The sequence below is a fragment of the Thamnophis sirtalis genome, unplaced genomic scaffold, assembly GCF_051295495.1.
Source record: "Thamnophis sirtalis isolate CommonGarterSnake01/CBP01778 unplaced genomic scaffold, rThaSir2_p1.2 scaffold_7, whole genome shotgun sequence".
Classification (NCBI taxonomy): domain Eukaryota; kingdom Metazoa; phylum Chordata; class Lepidosauria; order Squamata; family Natricidae; genus Thamnophis; species Thamnophis sirtalis.
The window spans coordinates 45780583-45805193 of record NW_028261387.1 but is presented as its reverse complement, the minus strand read 5'-3'; the positions used below and the strand labels follow the sequence as shown (position 1 = coordinate 45805193).

At 37.0% G+C, this 24611-nt stretch overlaps 2 protein-coding genes across 4 annotated transcripts in view; one reads left to right on the top strand and one right to left on the bottom strand.

Moving 5' to 3' along the window:
• MAPK14 (mitogen-activated protein kinase 14) overlaps positions 1 to 15037 on the bottom strand; it is a 42892-nt gene extending 27855 nt beyond the window's left edge. The window contains exons 1-4 of one of the 2 annotated variants that reach the window (XM_014053870.2): positions 14579 to 15037; positions 7951 to 8080; positions 4315 to 4373; positions 1115 to 1226 (exon numbers count right to left, since the gene is read on the bottom strand). In XM_014053870.2, coding sequence (XP_013909345.1) covers positions 1115 to 1226; positions 4315 to 4373; positions 7951 to 8080; positions 14579 to 14694 — 417 coding nt within the window. In that variant the 5' untranslated portion in view covers positions 14695 to 15037. The remainder of the gene's footprint in view (positions 1 to 1114; positions 1227 to 4314; positions 4374 to 7950; positions 8081 to 14578) is intronic. The other variant, XM_014053868.2, reaches the window with a different exon arrangement.
• Positions 15038 to 16503: 1466 nt separating this feature from the next.
• SRPK1 (SRSF protein kinase 1) overlaps positions 16504 to 24611 on the top strand; it is a 31300-nt gene continuing 23192 nt past the window's right edge. For both annotated transcript variants that reach the window (XR_015697301.1, XM_014053865.2), the window contains exons 1-2: positions 16504 to 16813; positions 17263 to 17323. Coding sequence is in view for 1 of the 2 variants with exons in the window: in XM_014053865.2 (XP_013909340.2) it covers positions 16504 to 16813; positions 17263 to 17323 (371 nt within the window). In the remaining variant the exon portion in view is untranslated. The remainder of the gene's footprint in view (positions 16814 to 17262; positions 17324 to 24611) is intronic.

The following is a 24611-nucleotide window of genomic DNA, read 5'->3' as shown; positions in this document are numbered from 1 at the left end:
AGATATGCTAACTAACCCTTTCTATATACGTTTAGGAGAGTCAAATTCTCGTAGCCCAATTCCATCTTACTGTAGTTGTTACTATTTGTGTTTTGGAGTTATCATAACTAGTACTAAACCAAACTAGAAACTAAGAGACTGTGAGTTCTGGTCCTATCTTAGACACAAAGGTGTCTGGGCCTGTCACTCTCTTTCAGCCCCAGAAAGGAGACAAAGGCAAATTCCTCTGAAAAGATGCCCAGAAACAAACAAAACAAAAACCCAAACAAAAAATGTTTTCTTCCAGGACTGCCCATTTTGTTAACCAAAACAAAGAGCTGAATTTTGGCTTTGCATAATGTAGTTCAACTAGGCCACTTTTTCTCTGGGCCAATATAGGACATTTCCCAACTCTGTGTTTCCTTCCTGAACTGAGTGCAGTCAAACAGGAATCACATGACAGGCAGTATCAATAAAAAAGAAATGTAGACAATATTTCCTGAACTCATTTTATGGGAGATTAGGGAAAACAACTATGTTTCTGAATTTAATAAAATGGTTGAGAAAATATTACTACTGGCTACATTATAAAATTATGTTTTTCATGCCTGTTGGAGAACTTTCCTGTCTTTGTCTAGATGACAAAGGGGTGGGTGGGAGAGAGTACTTTACAATGTTATCTACAACATGACCTCTTCTCCTGTTAGGTAGTATTGCAAACAGTTGAAAGATTAGGTGAAGACTTTTTAATATCCCCTCCCTTCAAGTGTCAAAAGCAGTCTCCTCTTCTTCATAGCTAATAAAAATACAGCACATGCAGTACAAGCAAATGAAAAAATGCCATGCACTACGAACATTAATGCCTTGAATATAATATAGAGCCAAATACAAATTCAATTGTGCAAGAAGCAGAACCAATTCAATAGTTGTGCAATAGCATTTTTGCTTCTATCCCAGATTTCAGAAAGGACAAACCTTCTTCAAATCTATTTAAAAGGAAATCACTGTACATAATTCAGAAGAGCAAAAATGTAATAACTGCCTTTGCCCGAATACATTATTTGCCTCTATAGTTCTTTTTAAAAGAGGAAGTAAATGTACATAGGAATTAATATGCTTATAAAACTGGAAATACCTTCAAACCCCTAAGAATTTGATAGATGAGAAACTGTACATGGTCATCTGTGAGTTTCTGACATTTTACAATATTGTTCAAATCTGCTCCCATAAGATGGGTTACAAGGTATCTGGAAAACAGAAGTCAAAATGTTACTTCTTTGTAAGACACCTGAACAAATATGAAAACTCTACCTGTGCAAAAATATCCAGAAGAATGTTCCATCAAAGTCATTGACTTGAGTGAACTATTTTTCTTTGAAGTATTAAAACAGTCATGTCTTTCTTGAAAGACTGTCTCCAGTTGTTTGCATTTACATCTGTAAGCAATACTTTCTATGGAATTGTACACAAAGAAAAGCAGTTGCATGTGCACACGTAAGCACAGACAATCCGAAACAACCTTCAAAGCAGACTTGAAGCCTTCCAGAGAACATGGCTGCTTTAATATTTGAGAAGGGAAGTTTTGCCTATTAACTTTATTTGCAAAGCATCCCTTTCTAATGCTTTACACAACTCAACCCAGCATTTCTGAGATTAAAGAAAGTAAGCAGAGCCACTTAAAATCATTAATTATAAACAGCATGTGTGGTATATTCCAAGACATATAACCATGTTTTACATATCTACTAATCACCATCTTACAGTAAAGTGTAGCCTTCATCAGTTGAACTACAAATCTTTGGACATCAATGGCAAAAGTTGATGTATACAAAACTAGTTTTGTCAATCTCCAACTCAGTATACTATAAAAATGGCTATGGAGATTCTCAGTTATCCAAGTCATGGTTGTCCCAAAGATGCTTTTTCAAGAGGCAACTGGACTTTCTAGTTTTTCTTTGAACACATTTTGCTTCTCATCCAAGAAGCTTCTTTAGCTCTGAAAAGTTAAATTTATCTCAAATTTTTCACAGAGAGCTTTATTTTACAGAAATATAATTTTTTATGTATTTTGTAAGTACAAAATCAGCACCATTATCCATTTAATCCAAAAATATGAGATTTGTGTATCTATAAAATTGTATTTATAGAATTTTGTGTATTTTTATTATTTGGGAAATATATCTAAAATATTCTAGATTATTCCTTTCAAATGGAAACAGGATAATAAAAACGAAGGCTGTTTCATATAGGTTCTGGCTTAAAGGTTATAAATGTGAGAAGATAAAAGAGATCTCATGACAGTCTCCCACTGTGTTCACATAACTTTTATTATCAACCAAGCCATCCACTCACTGCAGCCACAATAAACCACTTCTCAGAGAAATTATAATAAGAGAATAAGAATTTTCAGAAGTCAGTTGTTCTTCCTAACAATGAATTAAGGAGATTTTTATCAGTTTTTCAATTTCTCTGAAGAAATGTAAAAAGATTGTACAGTACAGGCTAAATGAAACATTTAGTCATCCATCTAAATGGACTTATTAAAACAGGAAGCCTGTCTCAACGTGCCTATGAAAACTGTTACATACAAGTTTTACAACTTTTAAGCACAGCTCTTAAAAATGTTTGCCACTTCATAATCTACTATCTCTCATCATACAGCTGCAAGTACATGAGTCCTTTAATGCAAATTAATGATGGAACAGAAAAGCCTGAAAATTTAACAATAAAACCAAGGAACTTTATTCCTCCCTGTTATCAGACATTCAAAATATTTTGCTCAGCTTTTCTTTTTCTAAGTCCTTCCCGCCCCCACCTTTTCCCAGAAAGAAAAGTAGCCAGTTCTACTTCAGAAAGTAAATATTTTGCCAACACCTTTTATTTGAATTATAAAACCTCAACTTCAAAATGGTATACAACATAAACAAAGAGATACAAAGCTCAATAGGTTGAAGAGAGAGAGAGAAAGAAGGAGGGGAGGGAGGGAGGGAGAGATACAATGGCATACAAACGGAGATCCTCACAAAATTCTGTACTGTTATTTAAATACTTAAAATCAATTTATGTATGAGATGGCTTAGAAACTATTGTTACCACATGTACAACAGTTCTAGTATTTTATCTCCTTTTGACATGAATATAATTAGCAAATTATATATTCTATGATCCTGATAAATACTGACTGGGTGTAACACATCATATTAAGTTACAACTTTGGGAGAAGAAGCCACAAATTCTAGGGAGTTTGAACATGTAGGCTAAAGATGCTGCCTGAACCTCTCTTCCTACTTGGCCAGAGACAGGTGCTTGCCCAGTAGAGTGGGAATGTTGTCTATCAGTGCTTTGGCATTGACCTGCAGGACGCCAGCCAAAATAAACACACTGTGGGCATGTGGGATGGGGCCATTTTTTTACAACCTGATTAGAGGACCTGGAGTGTGAGCTTGCAGACTTCAAGCCTGGACCCCATGCTCCAGGATATATCTCTGTGCAAGGTAGGTACAACCATATTATGATCTTATATGCATCAAATGTGCCAAATGCAAGGATCCGATGCTATGCGGTTATGATGTGCTCAGGCAAGTGATATGGTAGGAGAGGAATAACAGTAGGTATCTTGAAGATGGGATGCAGATTTCTAGGGTTGTGTGGGACTGGAGAGGCTTATACTTCTAATTGAAAAGGATCATTTTGCATTTGATTCTTTGACTGTTTATTTCGAATAAACAGGTTTTGTTTCGTAAGGTTGCAGAGTTCCATTATTGTCCTGTCTAGTATCTAGATTACAATGTTATTATTAAGGACGAGTGATATATTTCTTTTCATGCCTAGTCCTGGTCCCAATAAAATCATTGCTTTGGTTTGGAGGAGCCAACATGAGCTTATTAATCTTTTTTTTTTTGGGGGGGGGGGAGGGATACCATCAAGTTTGAGAACTTCTGCACGAAACTATACACCATAATTCCCAAACTACAATACTGACTTTAAACAACACATAAAACAAAATGAAACAAAGTATTATCAATGACCCTATCTATGATTTTACTGTTTCCTCAGAAAACATATAGTGTGAAGCAGTAGGTTATTTTAGGTTAGGTTATAACAGGTTATTTTTCATTCCAAACACAAGATTTTTCAATGCTCATACACTTCTACAACAACAAAACTGAACAGGTGTAAAACTTAAACTATTCATGACCTTAGATGCATACTCTCACTCATATTTGCCCCATTAACTCTCCTCACATGCAAGTTTTCACACAAAGGCTATAAATTTTGGATTAGTATTTTTAAAAATATAAAGTATACATTACAAAGTTTTAAACTGTTGCTTACACATCATTGAACTCTTCAAATGATTTCGCAGGTGAGAATACATCTAGAAGTCCAATAACCTGTAAAATGAGGAAAGATATTCCTAAGTAAGCATATACATTAACACATTTTTTTCCAATACATTTCCCCAACTGAAGTATATTTATTATCCTTTTCCAGAGTGCCTGATATGTAAATACTTGATTTAAAGCATCAAATCCTCTATCAGTTTCATTGTTCTATTGTTGCCATGTTTTTTATATATCAATTTGTAGTAAAAATAATGTAGTAAAGCAACTAAAGAGTAATTTTATATTTGGGTAGAACTTCTACTGGCACCCAATGTGCATTTCAAAATAATCATAATGATGATAGTGATGTATGGAAATGTATTGACAAACTCCAGTGAAGAACAGTTCATTACATCTTAAATAATATGGTGAATTTGCGGTGATCTATCCAACTTGCATTAGATATGACTGCATTAGCCCTAACGGACCAAAATAAGTGCATTGGGATGTTACAGATCTAGCTCTGAAGACCTAAATCAGAGGTACTTACTACAGCCATCTGCATGCAGTCTTTATAAAAATGGCTTATTTATTGGAAATGCCACAACCAAGAAAAATGTTACCATATGTAATATATGCAGAAAAAGATCAAAAATAGTGGAAACAGATTTATCAAAATATACTGAAATTAAAATCGAATCAAAACCACAAATATTTTATTAAGTATGATTCAGAGAATCTTATTGAAATGCATCATAATTGATTATGCTAACAGTGGCAAGAAATCAGTCTGGCACAATGTTGCCAACAATACAAAACTGAAAGATTAAAATTGGAGAATGGAGTATGTGGCATTTTCATACAGTTTTTTTTCCAAATAACAGCAGTTACTTCCAGTTTTTAGCAAACCAATGCTTCGGTTAATGACTATGACATTCACTTAATGACCAATATGTTTGCTTAACAATCTCAAAAATGTCATAAAACCGATTGCTCATGTTACTGACCTGTTTTAGGCTTATGACCATAGGTTCCACTACGGTTGTAACTCAAGGACTACCATTACTTGGGACCGGAATTTTAGCTAAGCAATGTGATTGTGCATCACAACATGTAACCCACATTGCTTAGCAACATCAATCTTGGCAAAGTTCAATTTTTTTTTGCAAAACCATGCTAAAGAAAACTAATACAGACATGCTGGGGCTTGCTATAACTCATCACTATCATGCTGAATATACTCTGATTACTGATTGTTACTATTATTAATTGCATTTAATAAAACCAATATTATACAAGTAGTCCTTGATTTATGACCAGATTTCCGAGACAGTTTGAAGATATGACCCCAGACCCTGAAAAAGATACTTACAACCCAGATTCAAGGATCTTACAATCAACCTCCCTGTAGTCATATAGCAATAGCAATAGCAGTAGACTTATATACCACTTCATAGGCCTTTCAGGCCTCTCTAAGCGGTTTACAGAGAGTCAGCATATTGCCCCCAACAATCTGGGTCCTCATTTTACCCACCTCGGAAGGATGGAAGGCTGAGTCAACCCTGAGCCGGTGAGATTTGAACCGCTGACCTGCTGATCTAGCAGTAGCCTGCAGTGCTGCAGTGCTGCATTTAACCACTGCGCCACCTATGACTGCATTTTGGGCGCTTGAGCCAATATGATGCAAAAAAACTGAAATGAATGACTTTGGAGCAAACATATATTAGGAGATAACTAGTTATATTAGGAGACTGGCTTTTCGAAAGACTTTTCTAAATTTATGGGAATTGTAATTACTGTGGGCCAAACATTTTTTAAAAATTGTAAGTGCTAGAGTTATGTTATGCTTCTTTGATTTAGAAGAGGGGCTTTGGAACGTGTAGAAGTGTGAACAGAGCACTAGCTTGTAACTCCTAAAGCAGCTCATCTCTTTCCAGGACCACATGTTCCAAATTATGGAGGTTTCGCTTACAATCATGGCAGCACATTTCCACTCCCGCATGTTTTGTAGCGATTCTTCTAAAGTGTTCACAGTTATAATATTCATCCATCTATCCATCCAATATCCAATCCACATTAATATCCAATCCAATTTACATGTGAAAACTTTTCACTAACATAAGTAGTATTAAAAAAGTAATGGATTTTTACTGAAATTCCTAAATATTCAATGTCAACAATAAAAACCAAGGTAGGCCTGTCCTTAATGAGCAATCAAAAATAAATATATGAGCAAATATAGCTTTTGAAGCTTAATGTTTTGCCATTTACATCAATATATTCCAGTAATAAATTCTTTACACACAATTACAGTTACAAACGACCAGTCTTTACTATGGTACATTCAGTGTTCTGACATTACCCACAGAAGAATGAAACCTGATAGTCCTTGAATAATAGCAATAGCATTTAAGACTTTAAGCACTCTTCCAAGTGGGTTACAGTCAGCATATTGACCCCAACAATCTGAGTCCTCTTACTGACCTTGGAAGGAGGGAAGGCTGAGTCAACCTTGAGCCTACTAGTGGGCAAAGTCAGCCTGTAATACTGCATACTAACCACCCAGCCACTATATCTCAGTATAAAAAATATATTATTTAGAAACAAGGCACAATTCAATAGGAACTATAGTTTGATCTGTTATGCTCAAAGAGTTGACAATCTGATCATATAGGCTCATCTGCATAATTTTGTTGTATTGATTTTCCTAGCATTCAAAGGGAAATTAAGAGGTGCTTTTATAGAACAACCTTTCCACACTTTCATTATTTACTAATATATCTGAAAAAGTATTTTGATTAAAAGCAGATTAGCTGTACTGTACTTCAAAAATCTCCATTAGTTCAATCCTTAATACTGCAGGCTTTACTCAAATTGTGTAGGATAGATCTATTTATTAAATATTGTAAACTTTGCATAAGATGACAGGCGTAATCATTTGATTTATGCATCTGCTTATTTTATATCTGTAGCTCTAGAAATGAATAAGGAATTAAAACCAAAGAAGCAATACTATTTAGGCAAAAAACAAAAAATAAAACAAAAATTCCTCCAAACAATAAAATGAAATGTGCCTAGAGGTCTTTAAAAAAAAAATCAACCGAATTCTAATCAAACAAGATAAGAAGAACTCATCTGACATAGTTGCTTAACCTGGACAACAACTGAACTAGAGGAAGAAATGTTTTTGCAATATTGCGCTCCAGAAATAGAGAAGCTATGAAGCATTTCACAACATGTTGCAGAATTAACAGTTATATTATTTCCTCAAATTTGACTATGCTCTTAGTTAATAGGAGAATAAATACTTCACTACTATATCCCTCCACTGTCATTCTTTGCTTGAAGACTAATGTCATTTTCATTTCATTTCATTATGGCTGACATGTAAACTGACACATGCAAACTCATGGATTGCAGTGTTCAGTTCCAATGTGTGAAAGGTGCTTTGGATTCAGCACAATCATATTCATTGTACCTGTGAGCGGCCCTGTAAAGAAATCTTTCAAACAATAGTTCTGCATGAGCATGACCAAGCCCTTTCCTGCTCAGAGACTTCACTCGTAAAGTGAACCAGAGTTAACAAACTGTTCATACTCAACTTCACTCTGAAACCAAATACAATTATGATTTGTGTCAAACTCACATTTTCATGTTTCATATGTTTGAGCAGTCGCAGTTCGCGGTAGGTCCTTTTGGCATGTATGATAGACTGAAATGGTCTGGACAATTTCTTCACTGCCACACGGAGGCCAGTTTTAGCATCAAAGGCAGAGCTATAAAATCATTTTAAAAAAGCATTAATGATGTAATTAGTGTTAACATTTTATTATGAAAACATTATCATTTATCATATTCTTTTGAGACAATGTAACTAACTTTTGTAACTTAGAATATGAACTCCAAAAGAAGTTGAAAATTTTTCTCAGAGTAAACTTGGAAAAAGAATTATTATATGATGTTCATTTTAATATACTATACTAAATGAATAACTTTGGGAATTATTTTGGCGTTATAAAGAATGAATGAAAAATCTTGCAAATATATGACTAATAACCCAGAGATACGATGACTTCCTGTAAACTTCTTGAAAGTTTCAACCTCAAAATTCACATATTGTGACATTTCATAAACAAAAACTCCTATATCGTGAAGCACGATGTATGCCTCACAGCAAGTCCGTTGTGGAAATAATGCCCAAACTACTCCTCAGATCTTTAGATTGAATAACTTAATTCAGAAATATCCACGCTCTGTTTTTTTCAGACATTGGAATCAGTAAAATGTTGAAATGTTATTGCCATGGTTTCTGATCTAATCAGATTAACAGACAATACTAAAGAGATACAGTATACTCATTTCCACGTATTAAAAAAATCCAGACCATATTTTTGTAATTGTTATTAAAAAGCAAACAAGTGTAAAATGTACAAAGAAGCACCCATCAGATCTGAAGATGAAATAGATATTGTATATCTGACTACCAACAATTCAGTAAGAAATAATTTGACTGTTTGAATAGAAAAAGCATTTGTCAGAATAAAATTATTTTAGTACAGATTTCATTATAGCAAGCCAATGTAAGCAATAAATAGCTCAAATTTTTCTGTTTCTGTTAAAACGTATCCTAAAACTAATGTACCCATATCATTTTAGCTTGAAATGGAATGGAAAATCTTTTTTCACTCTTCCCCAGAATCAGCCATGCCTGCACTAAATTTGAAAATAATTGCTTATGCGTTATTAACTACACTGAACTGAACATAAAAAGAGACATTCCCACAATGGATACTCAATTATTTAAGGCTGGCAGGTGTTCTTGCAAAATATCTGCAATGTTTGTATTAGCACAGGAAGAAATGATGCCATACACCACTAATCGACTTGATTCTTCATCATGCCAAACTAGTCCGAAGGAAAGGTCCATATCTAATCACCTTCTCCTCTTCCTTTATATAAGCAGGTGGGCAGTTTTTATTCTAATTTTCTAAGAATACTTTTGAGGTCTAATATGAATCCCAAATGCATATATTGAGTTAAACAAAAAATTATGAATGCCTGACATTTTGCTCTATCAATTTATCAGGAATGCAAAACCTACCATGATTCTTCTGGGTCATTGTCAAACTGGCCATCCCTGGCCAGTTTGCCAGAAGATAATTGTCTGAAAACAGAAACGTTTCTGATCTTGCAGATGTGGTGGATCATGGCTCAGCGTCTTCGAGAACACCAGAAACCAGACCTACCTAGTTTGGAAAAATAACTTCTGGAAAATTGCCAAATTTCTCTTAGAAGTTCCAGAAAGGAGGAGGAGGCAAGTGTGGTCACGGCTGCTGCTGTGCTGCAATATTTTGGGGGCTTATTTTTGGGGAAGGGCTTATTTTAGAGTTTGCGCTCAAAAGCCTAATTGGGCTTATTATCCGGGGAGGTCTTATTTTCAGGGAAACAGGGTATATGACCTTGCTACAATGAAATTGGATTTACTGCAAATGAATCCAATAATTTCTTCCTCTGGCTATTGTTTCAAATTCTTACAACAATCTTACATGAACAGATAACTTGTATACCTACTTGGATGCTAGCCTGGATTCCTCAACCTATCTATATCGCTTAATTATCATTAACTGATCAAACTATATACTGATTAAATCCTTAATCTTGACGCTAAAATGTTTGCACTGTTTTACCTCAGGCAAAAGGAAATATGCCACCAGATGCCTCTTAACGCTTAGTACTCTTATAATATTTGGTCAAGTATAATACTGGCAAACTAGTACAAAGAAAAATTTAGTCTGCAATCAGGAACTTCTCTTAACTTGTGCAATGAATACACTGTAAAATATTTTAGATGACTTAGAAGTGCTCATCACCATACGCTCCAAAATTACTAACTGCAAGAACCCTTGGATTCTCTGCACTATAAAGATAATGGGTGACTTCATGGATACATCCAAGCAACTTACACAGCTCTATAAAAGTGTTTTTAAAATTCCAGATATGTTCATCAGTCCATCAAGACTGAAATTCTGAATTATGGCTACTAGAAAAGGACTAATAGGACTCAACTCCACTTTAGTTTGAATTATTTCAAGATATGAAGGTAAAAGCCCTTTGAAGAATGAAAAGAATCAGAAGGGGGGGGAGTATTTCCTTCAACAATAATGCCTCATCTTCATGTCAAGAATCACACACTGGATAAGTGGGGAATTGAGTAAGCCAATACCATCTCACAACAAGGTCCCTTTTTGCTGCCTTGAAGCACAAGCCACCAAATTGTTAGAAGAATCCACAAAAATATTCTGTTTTATCCTGAGCCTGAATGTCTATGGAGATTCTCAATCATCCAGATCCTAAAGGTGCTTTTTCAAGAAGCAATTGGACTTTGTTTTTCTTTCAAGATGTTTTGCTTCTCAATCAAGAAGTTTCTTAAGCTCTGAATGGATTCCCCACCATCCAGTCAGAACTGAAGAAGCTTCTTGGATGAGAAGTGAAATGTCTTCGAAGAAAAACAAGGAAGTCCCGTTGCCTCTTGAAAAAAGCACCTTTGAGTATATTCTGAGCACTTACAATGGATGTTCTTGTCAGCTTAAAAGCAGGAATTTGTAGAACAATGTATACCTGGAGGTATATAGAGAATGAGACTTTTTCTCCTTTCTAATTCAATTGAGACCCCAAAACACACCGAAATTTCTAATGCTAGAAGCATTAGCTGAAATAGTTATGTTATCCTGAAAAACTATAATATGGTTCTCAAGATGGAACAAAGTACAGGTAGTTTTCAATTTACAATCATTCATTTATGATTGAAGTTACAACAGCATTGAAAAAAGTGCTGTTACAGCCATTTTTCACACTTATGACCATCACAGCATCTCCAAGATCACGTGATGATGAAAATTAGGACTCTTGGCAACTGCATGTATCTACCATGGTTACAGGAGCCTGAGATCATGTCATCATCCTTTGGGACCTTCCCAACTAGTCAAGCAAAGACATTGGGAGAAGCCACATTTGCTTAATGACCATATAATTCACAACAATCATGGCAAAAAGGTCATAAAATTGGTCATGATTCACTTAAGTCCTGCTTAACAACAGAAATTCTGGTCTCAATTACGGTCATAAGTCTAGGAGTATCTTAAATGTATAGTAAAAGGACAATGGGAATGTTTAGGTTAAGTGAATATCTAGACATAGTTAATTATTTCCCTGCCTTAAACTGTTTGGAGGAAAGGGGGATAATATAACTATTTAAAACTTTGGAGCTTGCCACAGAATAACAGAACTACATTGATTTCTCAAGGAAGTCCACTATACCCTATTCATATTTACCTGAAACTGAATCCCATTGAATGCCTTATTTTTGAATAAGGAGTAGGAACTAAAATCTAAGTCTAACTTAAACCTTTGAGGCTATACCATAAAATACAATACTAAATTAGGAAATTTAACAATCATCGTATGAATTCAAAATATACTGTTTTTCTCATGTGATGAAATGTTGGTATACAACGATGCTCCAGATTCTCAAAACTAGGAGTATAACATTAATAATCTATTTTCTAGAGGTATAAACATTAGAAAGAAAACTTGAGTGCTAAACCTTTAAAAACTGAATTACGTTTTTACAGATATAAAAGTATGCTGATTCTTTGTACATCTTTCCATGACTATAACATACGTAGTGCTTTTGGATTGGCTGAAACAAATCATTAAAAACTTATATAAACAAACTCTTAAAAATATACTAAACACATTGTTGCCAAGAAAGCATGTCCAAACTGAGTTTGAAATGGCTATATAAAAATCTGTATCAAGAAACTAATAACTTTATGTGCCTTTGAGATATTTGAAACAATAGATTGAACAAAAATATTCATAGACCAAAGTAGTCAGTAGACATGTACATTCATTAAAAAACTTAATGAAATACATTTTATTATCATTCCAATGTCCTTTCCATAGAATAAAGGTAGTCAACTTGCAACAGTTGACTGTTCGAACTTACAACAGCACTGAAAAAAGTGACTTATGAACCGTTTCTCACACTTAAGACTATTGCAGCACCCTCCATGGTCATGTGATCAAAATTCAGACCCTTGGTAACTGATTCATATTTATGACAGTTGCAGTGTTCAGGGTCATGTGATCACCTTTTGTGATCTTCTGACAAGCAGATTCAATGTGGAAGCCATTTCACTTAACAAATGTGTTACTTAACAACTGTAGTGAGTCACTTAACAACTGTGGCAAAATAGGTTATAAAATGGGGCAAAATTCACTTAACTCTCTCGCTTAGCAACAGAAATTTTGGACTCAATTGTTGTCGCAAGTTGAGGACTATGTATATGATGTATTTTGAATAATGGTACACTATTTCAATGTTTGACTCCTGGCACAATGTTATCTGGGAGGTTCAGTGCTGAATTTCAGTAACGTAGAATATTTAGAGAATCAAGTAATGTAGAGCATTTAGAGTATGAACTAAAAGCACTGATATGTATATTGACTAATCCTACTGCATTTGTTAAGCAATGTATTTGTCAAGAGCACTTTACTTCCTTCTGATTTTTTTAATCAGAAAAAAAGGAAAGATTTACCAGCATAACTGACTTTTAATGTTTTTTTTAAGATTCTAATGTAAGAATATTCAAGCATTCTGTACAAAGCAATACCAGCAATATTTACTTAAGCTCCACAAAAATTTGTGGAAAATAAAAATATTGTCTCATCTGGAATGTATCCTCCTACTCATTACAAAATGTTGGAGTGGCAGAGTGAATCTATAAAATCTATAACCTATCACAATAAAATGTTATGAGTAGAGGCAGTAATCATTATAACTATTTTTAAGATATCTACAATATTAGCAAAATCTATGTATTTCCACAAAAGCAAAAAGGTAGGCTGCCTCAGCTTTATTTACTGTCTAACTTAACATAATGTAGGTGTTATTAATAGTGATTTGTTATTGAATCTGATTTCCTTGAACATTCTTTCTCCATTCTATTTTTGTTGTACTAATGCACATCATAAAATAGAATGCAAAACATTTTTAGGAGAAACATTACAACTTCCTCTTCTAATTTACACTACTCTGTTTCAACTATTTTACAATATCTTTAGGCTCAGCCTATACATTCCATAGCTTCTTCTATTTACAAGACCTGAAGTATGCTAACTTTATTTAAGAAGGTGCTATTCATACGCTCAGAAAATTCAGTTTGGTGTGTTGAAATTTAAATCCATTAAGCCTTATGCCAGTCCTGGTCAGCCTAACATACCCACAATCTTTGTAAAAAGAAAGACAATGGGAGAACCAAAAGGGTATATGAGCTTCTTTCAAGGATAAAGGAGATGAACGCAATAGATTTGGCTAGCTTACTCTCTCGTCATGCAGAACTGAAGTCACTGCTTTACTGATGTAGGCCCAACAGAAAGCAACATCACCCTAATAAGAAACAATTTTTGCCTGGAAAGATCCTGAAGTCATCAAGGCACTAAGGTTTTTTCCTCAACCAGACAACCTGCCCAGCAATTCCAAACTGAAACTGGGACATGAATAATTAAGCAATTCCTCTCTCCCAAAGCCTATCATTTAGGCACCAGAAAAGCAAGATGGTTTATGCATATTTGTTAAATTTTTATCTGGTCTTTCCTCCAGCTCAAGGCAGAGTACAAAACGCTCAATTTGTCGTCATCGTCCCTCCATTAACCCCGGGAGGTAAACTGGGCCGAAAGAGCAACGGGACGAAGGAGAAATCCAAAATTGGCCAACGAGCTTTCCTGGGTGGGTGGGTTTAGTGCTTGGTTTCCCTGGGTCCTAGTCCAACAGGATAACCAACCACCTACCGGATGATTGCTCAGAACAAAATAAGTGGAAAGCGTCCACGAGGGAAAATGAGACTGACAGGACAATGTGATGGTAGAATAAAGCATAGGAGGGCAGCATAAGTCTACACGCCCGGACTTTAGAGAGCAGAACAGAACAGCCCAAACCAGTTCCTTCTGATACCGCAACTTGAACAAACCCTTTTTTGGGGGGGGTGGGGGGAGGTGAAAGCATGCTAAGACCAACCATCCCGAGAGGCTTTTAAAACAAAGCAAATTGTCAAGGAATAGGATCTCCACCTGGGTGACAGGCCTCGGTGAGAATGCAGACAACTGCATGTCGGGCGGCGTTGCAAAGATGCGCGTTCCGCTCTTTGGATGCAGCGCAGACGGCGACGTTTCCTCTCCCCCCCCCCCCACCCCGTGGAATGATTGCAACTCACCAGACGGAGCCGTAAGCTCCAGAGCCCACCGGCGAGAGGTTCTGGTAACGCTCGGGCACCTCCCAGATGGTCTTGTTCAGCTCTTGCCGGTAGAACTTAGGCCGCTCCTGGGTCATCGCGACCCCCAAGTCCGCCCCACCCAGCGGGGCCGGGAGGGAGGAGACCCTCGAACCGGGGACCTCGGCTCCTCCCCCTGCAGCGAAAGGGAGTTTCCCGCGCGGAGGGAGGAGGTGGGAAAGTCGCCCGCGCCTTAGCTGCAACTTCGATCGCTTGACCGCGGCTCGCCCAAGCGCCTTGCACCGCTGCAGCCCTTCCTCGGGAGGAAGGCAGAAGGACCGCTGCAGGAAGAGTGGCCGGAGCGCGGGGACCCCGCAAGCGCTCACTTCTCCAGGCTGCGCAATCCCTTGACGGGAAAGGCCACCTAGGGTGCACGCAAGGTCTCTAAGGAGACCGGAGCTGGTTTAAGAGTCGAGCGGGGACCCAAGCAATGACGAAGTCACACCAGTCTGACTTCTGCGAACCTCTTCCTAGATCCTCGACCAATCGATCGAAGAGGTATCGCGAGATCTACGGCTCGGAATCGCTAGAGGCGATGCCCCAATATGGAACCTGATTCTTGCGGCCTATACGAGCACAGCCCTCTAGATGGTCTCGCGAGATCTAGGAGAGGGAGAGAAACGGAGGAAGGCGGAGTTTGAGGCCATCGTAGGAGTTGCCTTCCTGGGGGTTTAGTTTGACAGCGCGAGCCCGCTTTTATGTCTTCTTGCATTTCCTCCCTGTTGCTATGGGAAAAGGCTGCAGCCCGGAGCTTTAGGCGAAGAAGCGCCGTAATCTTCATTGCGACATTTCTAAGGCAGCCTCTTTGGTTTAGAGATGAAAAGTAATGAAAAGTGCTCCACCCCCCAAGCTCGTTTTTGCTTAACCAGTCTAAATGTCTATCTAAGTAATGGTTGTCCCAAAGATGTTTTTTTTTCCAAGAGGCAACTGGACTTTCTGGTTTTCTTTGAAGACGTTTCGTTTCTCATCCAAGAAGCTTCCTCAGGTTAACCAGCCTAAATTACTGAAACTGCTGGATTTCCGTTTATTTTAAATCCAATTTGCTTTACTCCACAAATGTTGTCTAACCTTACTCAAGAAAACAAAAGCGCCCACGCTGTTTCGTTTCCTTGTACTGACCACTGTTGATGCCATATATTCACCCGTATGCAGAATCGAGTTTTGCTCGTTTGTCCATCTCCCCCTACTCTTGGCAAATGAGCAACTTACTAACAGGCAATACTCGTTTCCGTTTCCCCCCCCCCCCCAGGAACAGGATCTGTAAGGGGAATCACGCTCTATACATTATATTACCTTCAACTTATTAGTTAAATGTACCTAGCCACCCATCTCACATAAAGTGACTGAGGGCGACTTACAAGAATAAAACAGTACAAAAAAAAAGCCATGTAAAACGTAGAGATATTATCAGATATTAGACGCCGCTCTGCGGAAAGATACTTCTTGAAAAATGGGAAAATAACACAACCCTAAATCTCACGTTAAAAGTCGATCCCCAAACGCCACTAACAGCCGTCTCAAAACGGCCCGCAATTCTGCAGCAGTTTCGGACGCTGCGACCTGCCGCCACCTGCTTATGGATGGGGGCCATCAGAAACCAGTTGCCGGAACAATCGCTCGTTCTGGGACTCCGAAAGGCGTTCTTGCACCTTTGACTGTCATGTCGGCTGTGCCTATGAATTGAAACTTCGCCCGCAAGCAGAATTGACGGCGGATACGTCACAATTCTCTGTCTAGCGACGGCACCTCACTACCGCACGCTAGGCGGAGTTTTTAACCCTTACCCCGCTCTCTGACCCCGCCAAATCCGGCGAAAACCGAAAGGGAAAACAGCGGGCTGCGGAGGGGGAAGCGCATGCGCTCCGCCCATGGGACAGGGGGAGGCGGCCGAGGAGCCTAACGCGCGGCTTCGCCCTCCCATGCAGAGGAGGGGGCGGTGCCGTACGCGCTTGGAAGAGCCGGGGGGCGTGGCTTTCCTTAGTAGTCCCAGCTCGGAAGGAAGTGACAGCAGCGGCGGCGAAGAAATTTGGTGGCGCGCACAACGGCGCGCGAAGATACCGGCCGTACGCACGCGCCGGCCGGCCCGCCCACGCCCGGCGCAGGCGCAAGGAACATCTTTAGAGCGCACGCGCGGGAGCTCAGAGAGGCTGCCGTCGCTGGCCGCCATGGAACGGAAAGGTGAGCGCGTTGGGCTTTTCTTTTTGCTCCGGTTCTCTCCCCCCCCCCTTTTGCTCAATTCGCCTCAGGAAGAAGTTACTCTTCTTGGTCTTCTTTTAATTTGAATTCAACCTGCTGCTCTGATCTAAATGATCTGGTTTCTGGGTTCTTTTTAGTATACTTAATAATAGATGCCTGTTGCATTTTTCAGGTATGTTGACAGTGATGTGCTTAAGTGTCTGCCTAGCTTTCCTCTTTGTGCGTACGAGGTGGAGAGTTTGATGCTTTGTCTCCACTTAGGTTACGTTCTTAAGGAAGAAAAAAAGAAAATGACGGAGGCATATATTATTGAAATCGAAAATAAATGGTGCCTCTACTAAAGGATTTGTAAACCAAAGATGATGTTAAAAATTAAACTTTCTGTACCCGTTTTTAATTCAGCTTTCTTCTACTTCCCCATCTCTTTTCAGTTTTAGCATTGCAAGCCCGAAAGAAACGGACCAAAGCCAAGAAAGATAAGGCCCAAAGAAAGTAAGTGCTCCCCATTAGGTTTGAAATGAAGATAATGGTTGAAAGTTGTATATTCTAAACTGAAATAAAAGGGAAAAAGTCTAGTAAACATTTCTGTGTTACCCAGTATTACCCCTGTTCATACCAGCCTGTCCTTATGGCAGCATGTGTATTAAAAGTATGTGTTTAATCTCTATTATTGCTCATTTATCAATTTTTCTAAAGTAAGTTTAATGATATTAATCATAGAAATGCTACTAGGATTTTTGAATCACATATAACATTGTATGTTTTCGCCTGCACTGGGTATTCTGCTACTGTACTTTAATTTTCATGGTTATTATTTGGATCATAATAGTCATTTAAGTGCTTTATGGGAAAACCCTACCTGCTGCCTCTGAGAGATTTGAAATAATTAAAGTTTCTTCTGGTTTTGCACAATTCTCCCCCCCCCCCGTCCCCCTTCTTGCTTGTTGTTTAGCTAAAGGCATTCCTTTATGCAGCTTAAGTACCATAGTTCAATTTAATTATAAAGCTTCATTTTATAGCCATGGGCAACGCAGGAACTCCACATTTTAACAGTACTGATTTATACCTTGCCTTCAGCGCCCACCTTCTAAAACTTCCAATAGATTTCAGTTAGGCTTACTATTGAATAACAGAAAATTATTGCTTGTATGTTGAGGTGCTCTTTATTTGCATTTAAATTCATTCAATTATCTGTCTACGATTTAATACCCTGTGGAACATTTTAAGGCTTTAATGTACACACTGGCAAGTGTGTAAGCCTATTGCACACTAATTTATTTACTTATTGGATTTTTATTTTTAAGGAAGTTACCATCATGTGATTCTTGATGACTACAAAGAATAAAATTCCCTGGTCCAAATAATACTGTAATAAATGCAACCATTAAAATGTATCTTTAATTGGCTATCAGAATGATATGTAAATAACCTCTGAAGCTCTGTCCTAACTACTTAAAACACTATTCACAAGAGCTCCTTTTTATCTTGCTTCCAGAAAACCACTAGGGTCAGTGCAAGTCTAACTTCTTACTTAACATCATGGGTTCCATAACAGAGAAAACCACCTGGGTTGTTCTGATTTCATGTTAATGGAAAACTACAATTGTTTCTTGGTTAGGCTAATACTGTTTGAAGTAGACAATCCTGAATGTGCTTCAGCCCTAAGCCATATAGAACTGCAGTCATTAGAAGCTTATGAACAGAGTAAACCTTTAATTTACTGCACTAATAAGGTGAAAAGATGCCCATCAAAGCAATGTATCTATATATGTGCATGAAATTGGGATGAGTCATTAGGCATTTGCAGTTACCATATATCAGATGTATGAGAAATGGTGACTAGACATGGACAGATTGTTGCATCTAAGTTCCATTAAGGTGTGTGTATGTGTGTACATACACATATACACATGTATGTATGTATATGTATGTGTGTGTGTGTATGTGTGTGTGTATATGTATATGTATACACACACACACACATATATATATATACATCGGCTCATCACAAGAGGCCATCCAGACAGAAAGCCCAATATTTTAGGCCCAAAACCCAGCCTGAAAATGGCGAGTGAGACCTCGCTGAAACATTGCCAAGACAATCTCAATCTTACATGGGAAAAGATCCAAATACAACAAGACCAGCATACGTACACCCGTGAAAATCTACAAAAACGTGTCTGTGTGTGTGTGTGTGTATAGACAAGCACACACACACATTCTCGTATAATGTTAATGTAAAATATAAAATACCCTGGACTATCTGCACATTTACCTTCTCAAATGAGCTCTGCAAAGAAGCAACAGCAATGAGGTCTATTTACTGCAGTTCATAAACAACAAAAGCAAAAATCCACTTTTTCAGCTGTTCGTTACTCTTTCCAATTGCATGTGTATAAAACATAATTCTGACATTTGGCATTCTGAAACTACAGAATCATAACAGTAAGAATTCTTGTAATACACAAATAGTATATAGTTTTGCAATCATAACAGTAAGAATTCTTGTAATGCACAAATAGTATATAGTTTTGCATTTGACAGCCTGCACGAAAAGCAAATGCATAATGTAGTCATAACGTCATGATATAATCAATGAACTCTTCACAGAAAGAAATTCAATTGCAGCACTAAATATGTCTGTTGGACATGCAGCGTTACTTTTTATCTTTATGTTTTTTCCCCCTTCACTATCATACTTCTGTACCCCTTTAATTTATCCAGGCAATCGCTAATAGGGATGAATTTGGTTAATGCTTTCTCCCAAGTTTCTGTGAGTTAGAGGAATTTAAACAGAAGAATGAATCATGCAACTTGGACATATTCATAATTTGTAGAAATGGAAATTACAATCAGTCTTTGAGCATTAGTAAAATGTTGCTTGATTTTGTGGGAAAAGCTATAAATCATTAATAGGCAAAGTAGTACAAAGTAGTTCCTGCTCATTTTTATTTGTTTATTCAGAAGAGTTTATCAAAAGGAATAAAAATATCTGGGTTTTAGTTAAGCAGGGTTGGACCCGATTACTATTTGGATGGGAGACTATCAAGGAATACCAGATGGCTATGCTAGAAAAGGAAAAAAAGGAAATCAGAAAACAGTGACAAAACTGCTTTTATGTTTTAAAAACTACTTGGACATGAGGTTGTCAGCTCCATAAAGTTGTCAAAAATCACTTGTCAGAAATTTTCTTTTTAAAAATCTCTTAAAATATTGAATGTATTTTGACCTTAATGTATGCATAGGATTTTTTATTCATTTTGTGGCTTTTTTAATATTCAGTTTTTAAAATGTGTTAATTCTTTAAAAGGATTGTTCTGTTTACAGATAAGCTTCTGTAAGCTTCTGTATAATTGTAGCAGAAATAGGTTTATACTATGAGAATTTGTTTTAAGCAATAATTGTAAAATTACTTTGTGCAGTGTTTTATTATGTAAAAATTGGGAGGATCTCTAAAAGACACTTGAAACATAGTGATTAATCTGATAGAAATATTTAAAATATTTTTATATTTTCAAATAGCTAATAAGCCACAGAATTGCTCTGCCTGCCCACGCATATTTTTGCTATTTATCTGTCTTCTAAAAGAAAAAAGAACTAACTTTAGAAAACTTCCTTCTGTGGAATTAGGCCTTGCTCATATTTTAGCAAATGGTCATCAGTAAATTGTAGTGCTGTGCGTGATGTTTGATAAAGACAAATTCTTGTGGAGTTTATTTTCTGGAAAGAGGGTCACACATTTGATGCAAGTGGCAAGTATGAGTGTATGTGTTTATGTGTATGTGTGTGTGTGTGTGTAGTATATGTATCTACATACACGTACAGGATTACATGTATGGAATCCCTTATAAATTGCCTTCTAATCTAATCATTAAAGTACAAAATACACTCATCTTTCAAGTTCAAACTATTGCGGAATGGTCATTAAACAAGACTCAGCTGTAAAACCTTGATGTTAACCCTAAGCCTAACCCTAACTGACAGGGGAATTATGGATTACATTTGAATTTGCACACAACATTTTTGCTCTAGTGATTAAGCAAATCACCATAGTTCCTATGGGAAACATCAGGTGACTGTGACTTGTGACCTTCCCTGATGGCTTCCCAGTGACTTTGCTTGTTGGAAGCTGGCTGGAAAGGTCGCAAATTACAATTATGTGACTGTGTGATCTGCAACTGTCATAAATTCAAGGCAGTTGCCAGGAGTCCCATAGGTGCTTTTTCAGGAGGCAACTGGACTTTCTTGTTTTTCTTTGAAGATGTTTCGCTTCTGATCCAAGAAGATTCTTCATCTGTGACTGGATGATGGGGAATGGAAGGATCAGAGAACCATCCAGTCAGAGATGAAGAATCTTCTTGGATCAGAAGCAAAACATCCTCAAAGAAAAACAAAGTCCAATTGCCTCCTGAAAAAGCACCTATGGGGCAACTATGACCTGGATGACTGAGAATCTCCATAGACAGTTGCCAGGAAGTCATTTTTCAGCCCTATCATAACTTTGAAAAATTGCTAAATGAATGGTTGTAAGTTGAGGACTAGAAAGGAGTAGAAAGATTGACAGTGTATTTGTGGTGTATATTCAGACCTAGACATGATGTACTTTGGCAAATTGATTGATGCTATTGTTACCATTCTTGGCTTTTAACTTTTTTGGAGGCAACTAAGTAGTTTGAGCAGATTCCAGTTGCATTCTATAGTATAGTTAGAGTATGTGTTCAGCAGTATTTGTTGATATATTTTGGTTTGGTTCTTGTTAAGCATTCATATGCCTAAATTCATGTCTACTAGAGTAATCCAGGAATTAGTGGTAAATAGATACTTCAATAGATAATAGATCAGGGGTGTCAAACTCAAGGCCTGTGGGATGCTTAAATCCTGCCATTGGGGCTTCCCTGGAATATCAAAGGACCCAACCGCGGTTCCTCTGGTGGCTAAAATGGGTCGCGTGCATGCCCCCATGCCTTGATTTCACCCTCCATGGTTTCCTGAAGCACTCTGACGGCCAAAACCGGCCTGAAAAATGTGCCCAAAATAGGCCAAAAAATGGGCCATGTGACCCTTTTTTGGTCAGCAGAGCACTACAGGAGGCCATAGAAGAAGAAAAATTAGGTGCAGCAGGGCAGCATGTGGATTCCCTAAGCCCCCTTTTGGCCAGCAGGCTGCTGCAGGAGGCATCCGTGCCACCCCGCCACTGCCCCCCTGCTGCCGCCAGCTCGCAGAGGGGAACTACAATGCTGATCTGGTGCTCGAAGAATCCAGTTTGATAGCCCTATAATAAATAGTTCAATTTCTGGCAGTTATAGAATAACAAAGTTGGAAGGGACCTTGGAGATCCTCCAGTTCAATCCCTGCTTGAGCAGGAGCTCCCATACCATTCTAGACAAATGTATCTCCAGTCTCTTCTTGAAAACATCCAGTAATGGAGCATCCACATCTAAAGGCAAGCTGTTTCACTGCTTAATTGTTCTTGTAATTAATCTTAATCTTTAAATAATTAAGCAATTGATTACTATTTATTTAGTTAATATTAAAAATTAATATTGTTTTAAATTCAGGGCCAATAAAAAAGAATTATTCAGATGCTTTGCGAAGTATATTCTTTGCAAGCAGATCTTTTTGGGGACTTGCATGTGATTTGGGATTCACTAAAGTAATATGCTATAAACATTTTATGTGGTCAGGACTGATTTTCACTTTCTATTAAGCTTATTAATTTCTCAATATAAGTTCCAAGTTTCCATAAATTATATTTAGTTTATATAAATTGAGTGACATTCCAGAAATAAATCTTTTCTTCTAGGCAGAGTTAGTTGCAAGAAATAACAAAGCATTTACTAGGATTTTTAAAATGTCTCTCCTTCCCTGATATTGTAATCAGAACTCCCTTGTAATAAGAATTATCTACTGTGGATTTTTTAAAAGTTTTGAAGGAAGTAAATTATTCAGCAGAAAACTAAAAGCTTTATTTTATTTTTATAAAAGCTAGACAACAAAATCGTTATACAATAAATATTCTGTCATTCCAAAGTATAGCTAAATTTTGCAGGAAGCAAATCTGAAATCAGTCCTTCCCACTGATGTTGCAAGCCATTTACCTGCAATGCAGTGTTGTACATCTGCAGCTAGGTGGTGGAGGCATAGTCTGCTTTTTCTTCCTTCTGCACAAAGCTTTGCTGTATTCAGGGACGGCCAGCACCCTATTCACAATTTATGCATCCCATTACCAGGACTAGTGTGCCATTTGGGTTTTATGGCTCTTTTGAAAATTGTTGATTCATCTTCAGAGGTACCTTCATCAATGGGTGTGCGTGCTTCGTGCAGGTAAGCTCCCCCCACCTCCATTTTCTTACTCAGGGAGAGTGTGATTTCAAGAACCAGAATTTTTCACAAATACAGTGCTTAAGATGAAATCTTTGAAATTATTGTAATATCTTTGTCTCCACTTGTAAATCAACTTTTAATTTGATGTGTAATAGCTGCAAAATTATCTGCAGATTATTCTGTCTTTGATTTATAGTCTGTTTAAAATAAATCTTTTAACAGTATTATTTGGTTTCCTGGCCTATAGCAATAGTAAATTGGGATGCATTTTTAAAAGTTGTGGCAGGAAGAGTTACAAAGATCACAGTGAACATTGTTCAGAATTAATTGTAAAAGTATACATTCTTTGTGAACAATAAATAGGATAGGTCTCTGAATATCTTCAGACTTATGTTATATTCTCTGACAATGATTATCATTTTAAAAGTGTAATGTTTTAATATGTTTAAAGGCAAAGATGATATGATACTTTAGTTTCCTTTAGATGAAGAACAAAGGCAGCCAAATGCTTTATGGAGACTTTCTAGTAACTTCCTTGCTATAGGAAAGTTGTGCATGTTGAAGAAACAAATTATTGCAGAATATCTGATAGCATTCTGACTAAAACATTATTACTGAGGTTTAGCAAAAGCCACAGCAGCTAAATAATCATTAATTGATTGAAATATTGTACAATGTGCCTTAACAATTCAATTTTACAATATTTATGGCATAATTAATAAAAGCTATGCTAATGAGTGTAGCTTTTAATTGGATATAAATCGTATTTACTTGTTTGATCTCTGGATTCAAGAATTACTCATTATCCTTTTCTATATTGCTCTTAGCTGTCAACTTTCCTATTAAACTACATAGTTTATTATTTAATTTTGTGTTTATCTCTGTGGGTTCAATTTCTGTTACTTCTACTATGTAGATTTATTATTTTTCCTTATATAGGAGATTTGAATAAATCTGCAACCACAGGAGGTAAGGGAGAGAAATGTTCATAAAAGAAAGCTTATTCATTATTCTAATAATGTATCTCGATATTACTTATAGGGAAATATTTTTACCAAATCATAAATGGATATAGAATTGGATATTTCAGAACTTTTTTTTACAAAAATAGTTGCATAGCTATAAATTATTATCATCATCATCAGAGAGTTCCAAATATTTGATTATTTGAAGCTTTTATATTTCTAGATATATTTCTGTGTAAGAAATTTGTGTATTTTATTAATCTTTATCACCATTTGGTCACAATAAATGCTGCTATTGAAGGCGCTTCCTGATAAGTAGTTCCATATCTGGAATTCTATTCAGTTTCTTCGAGGCTGTGATTCATAAAGGTGCCTTCAGTAGGGTTGTAAGAAGCTTCATTTCTTTCCAATGAACATTTGAATGAAGCTTCCCAGTGAAGTTTTGAACAAAGCAATAATGGTTCCCTCATAAGAGAGTTCAGTCAACAGGC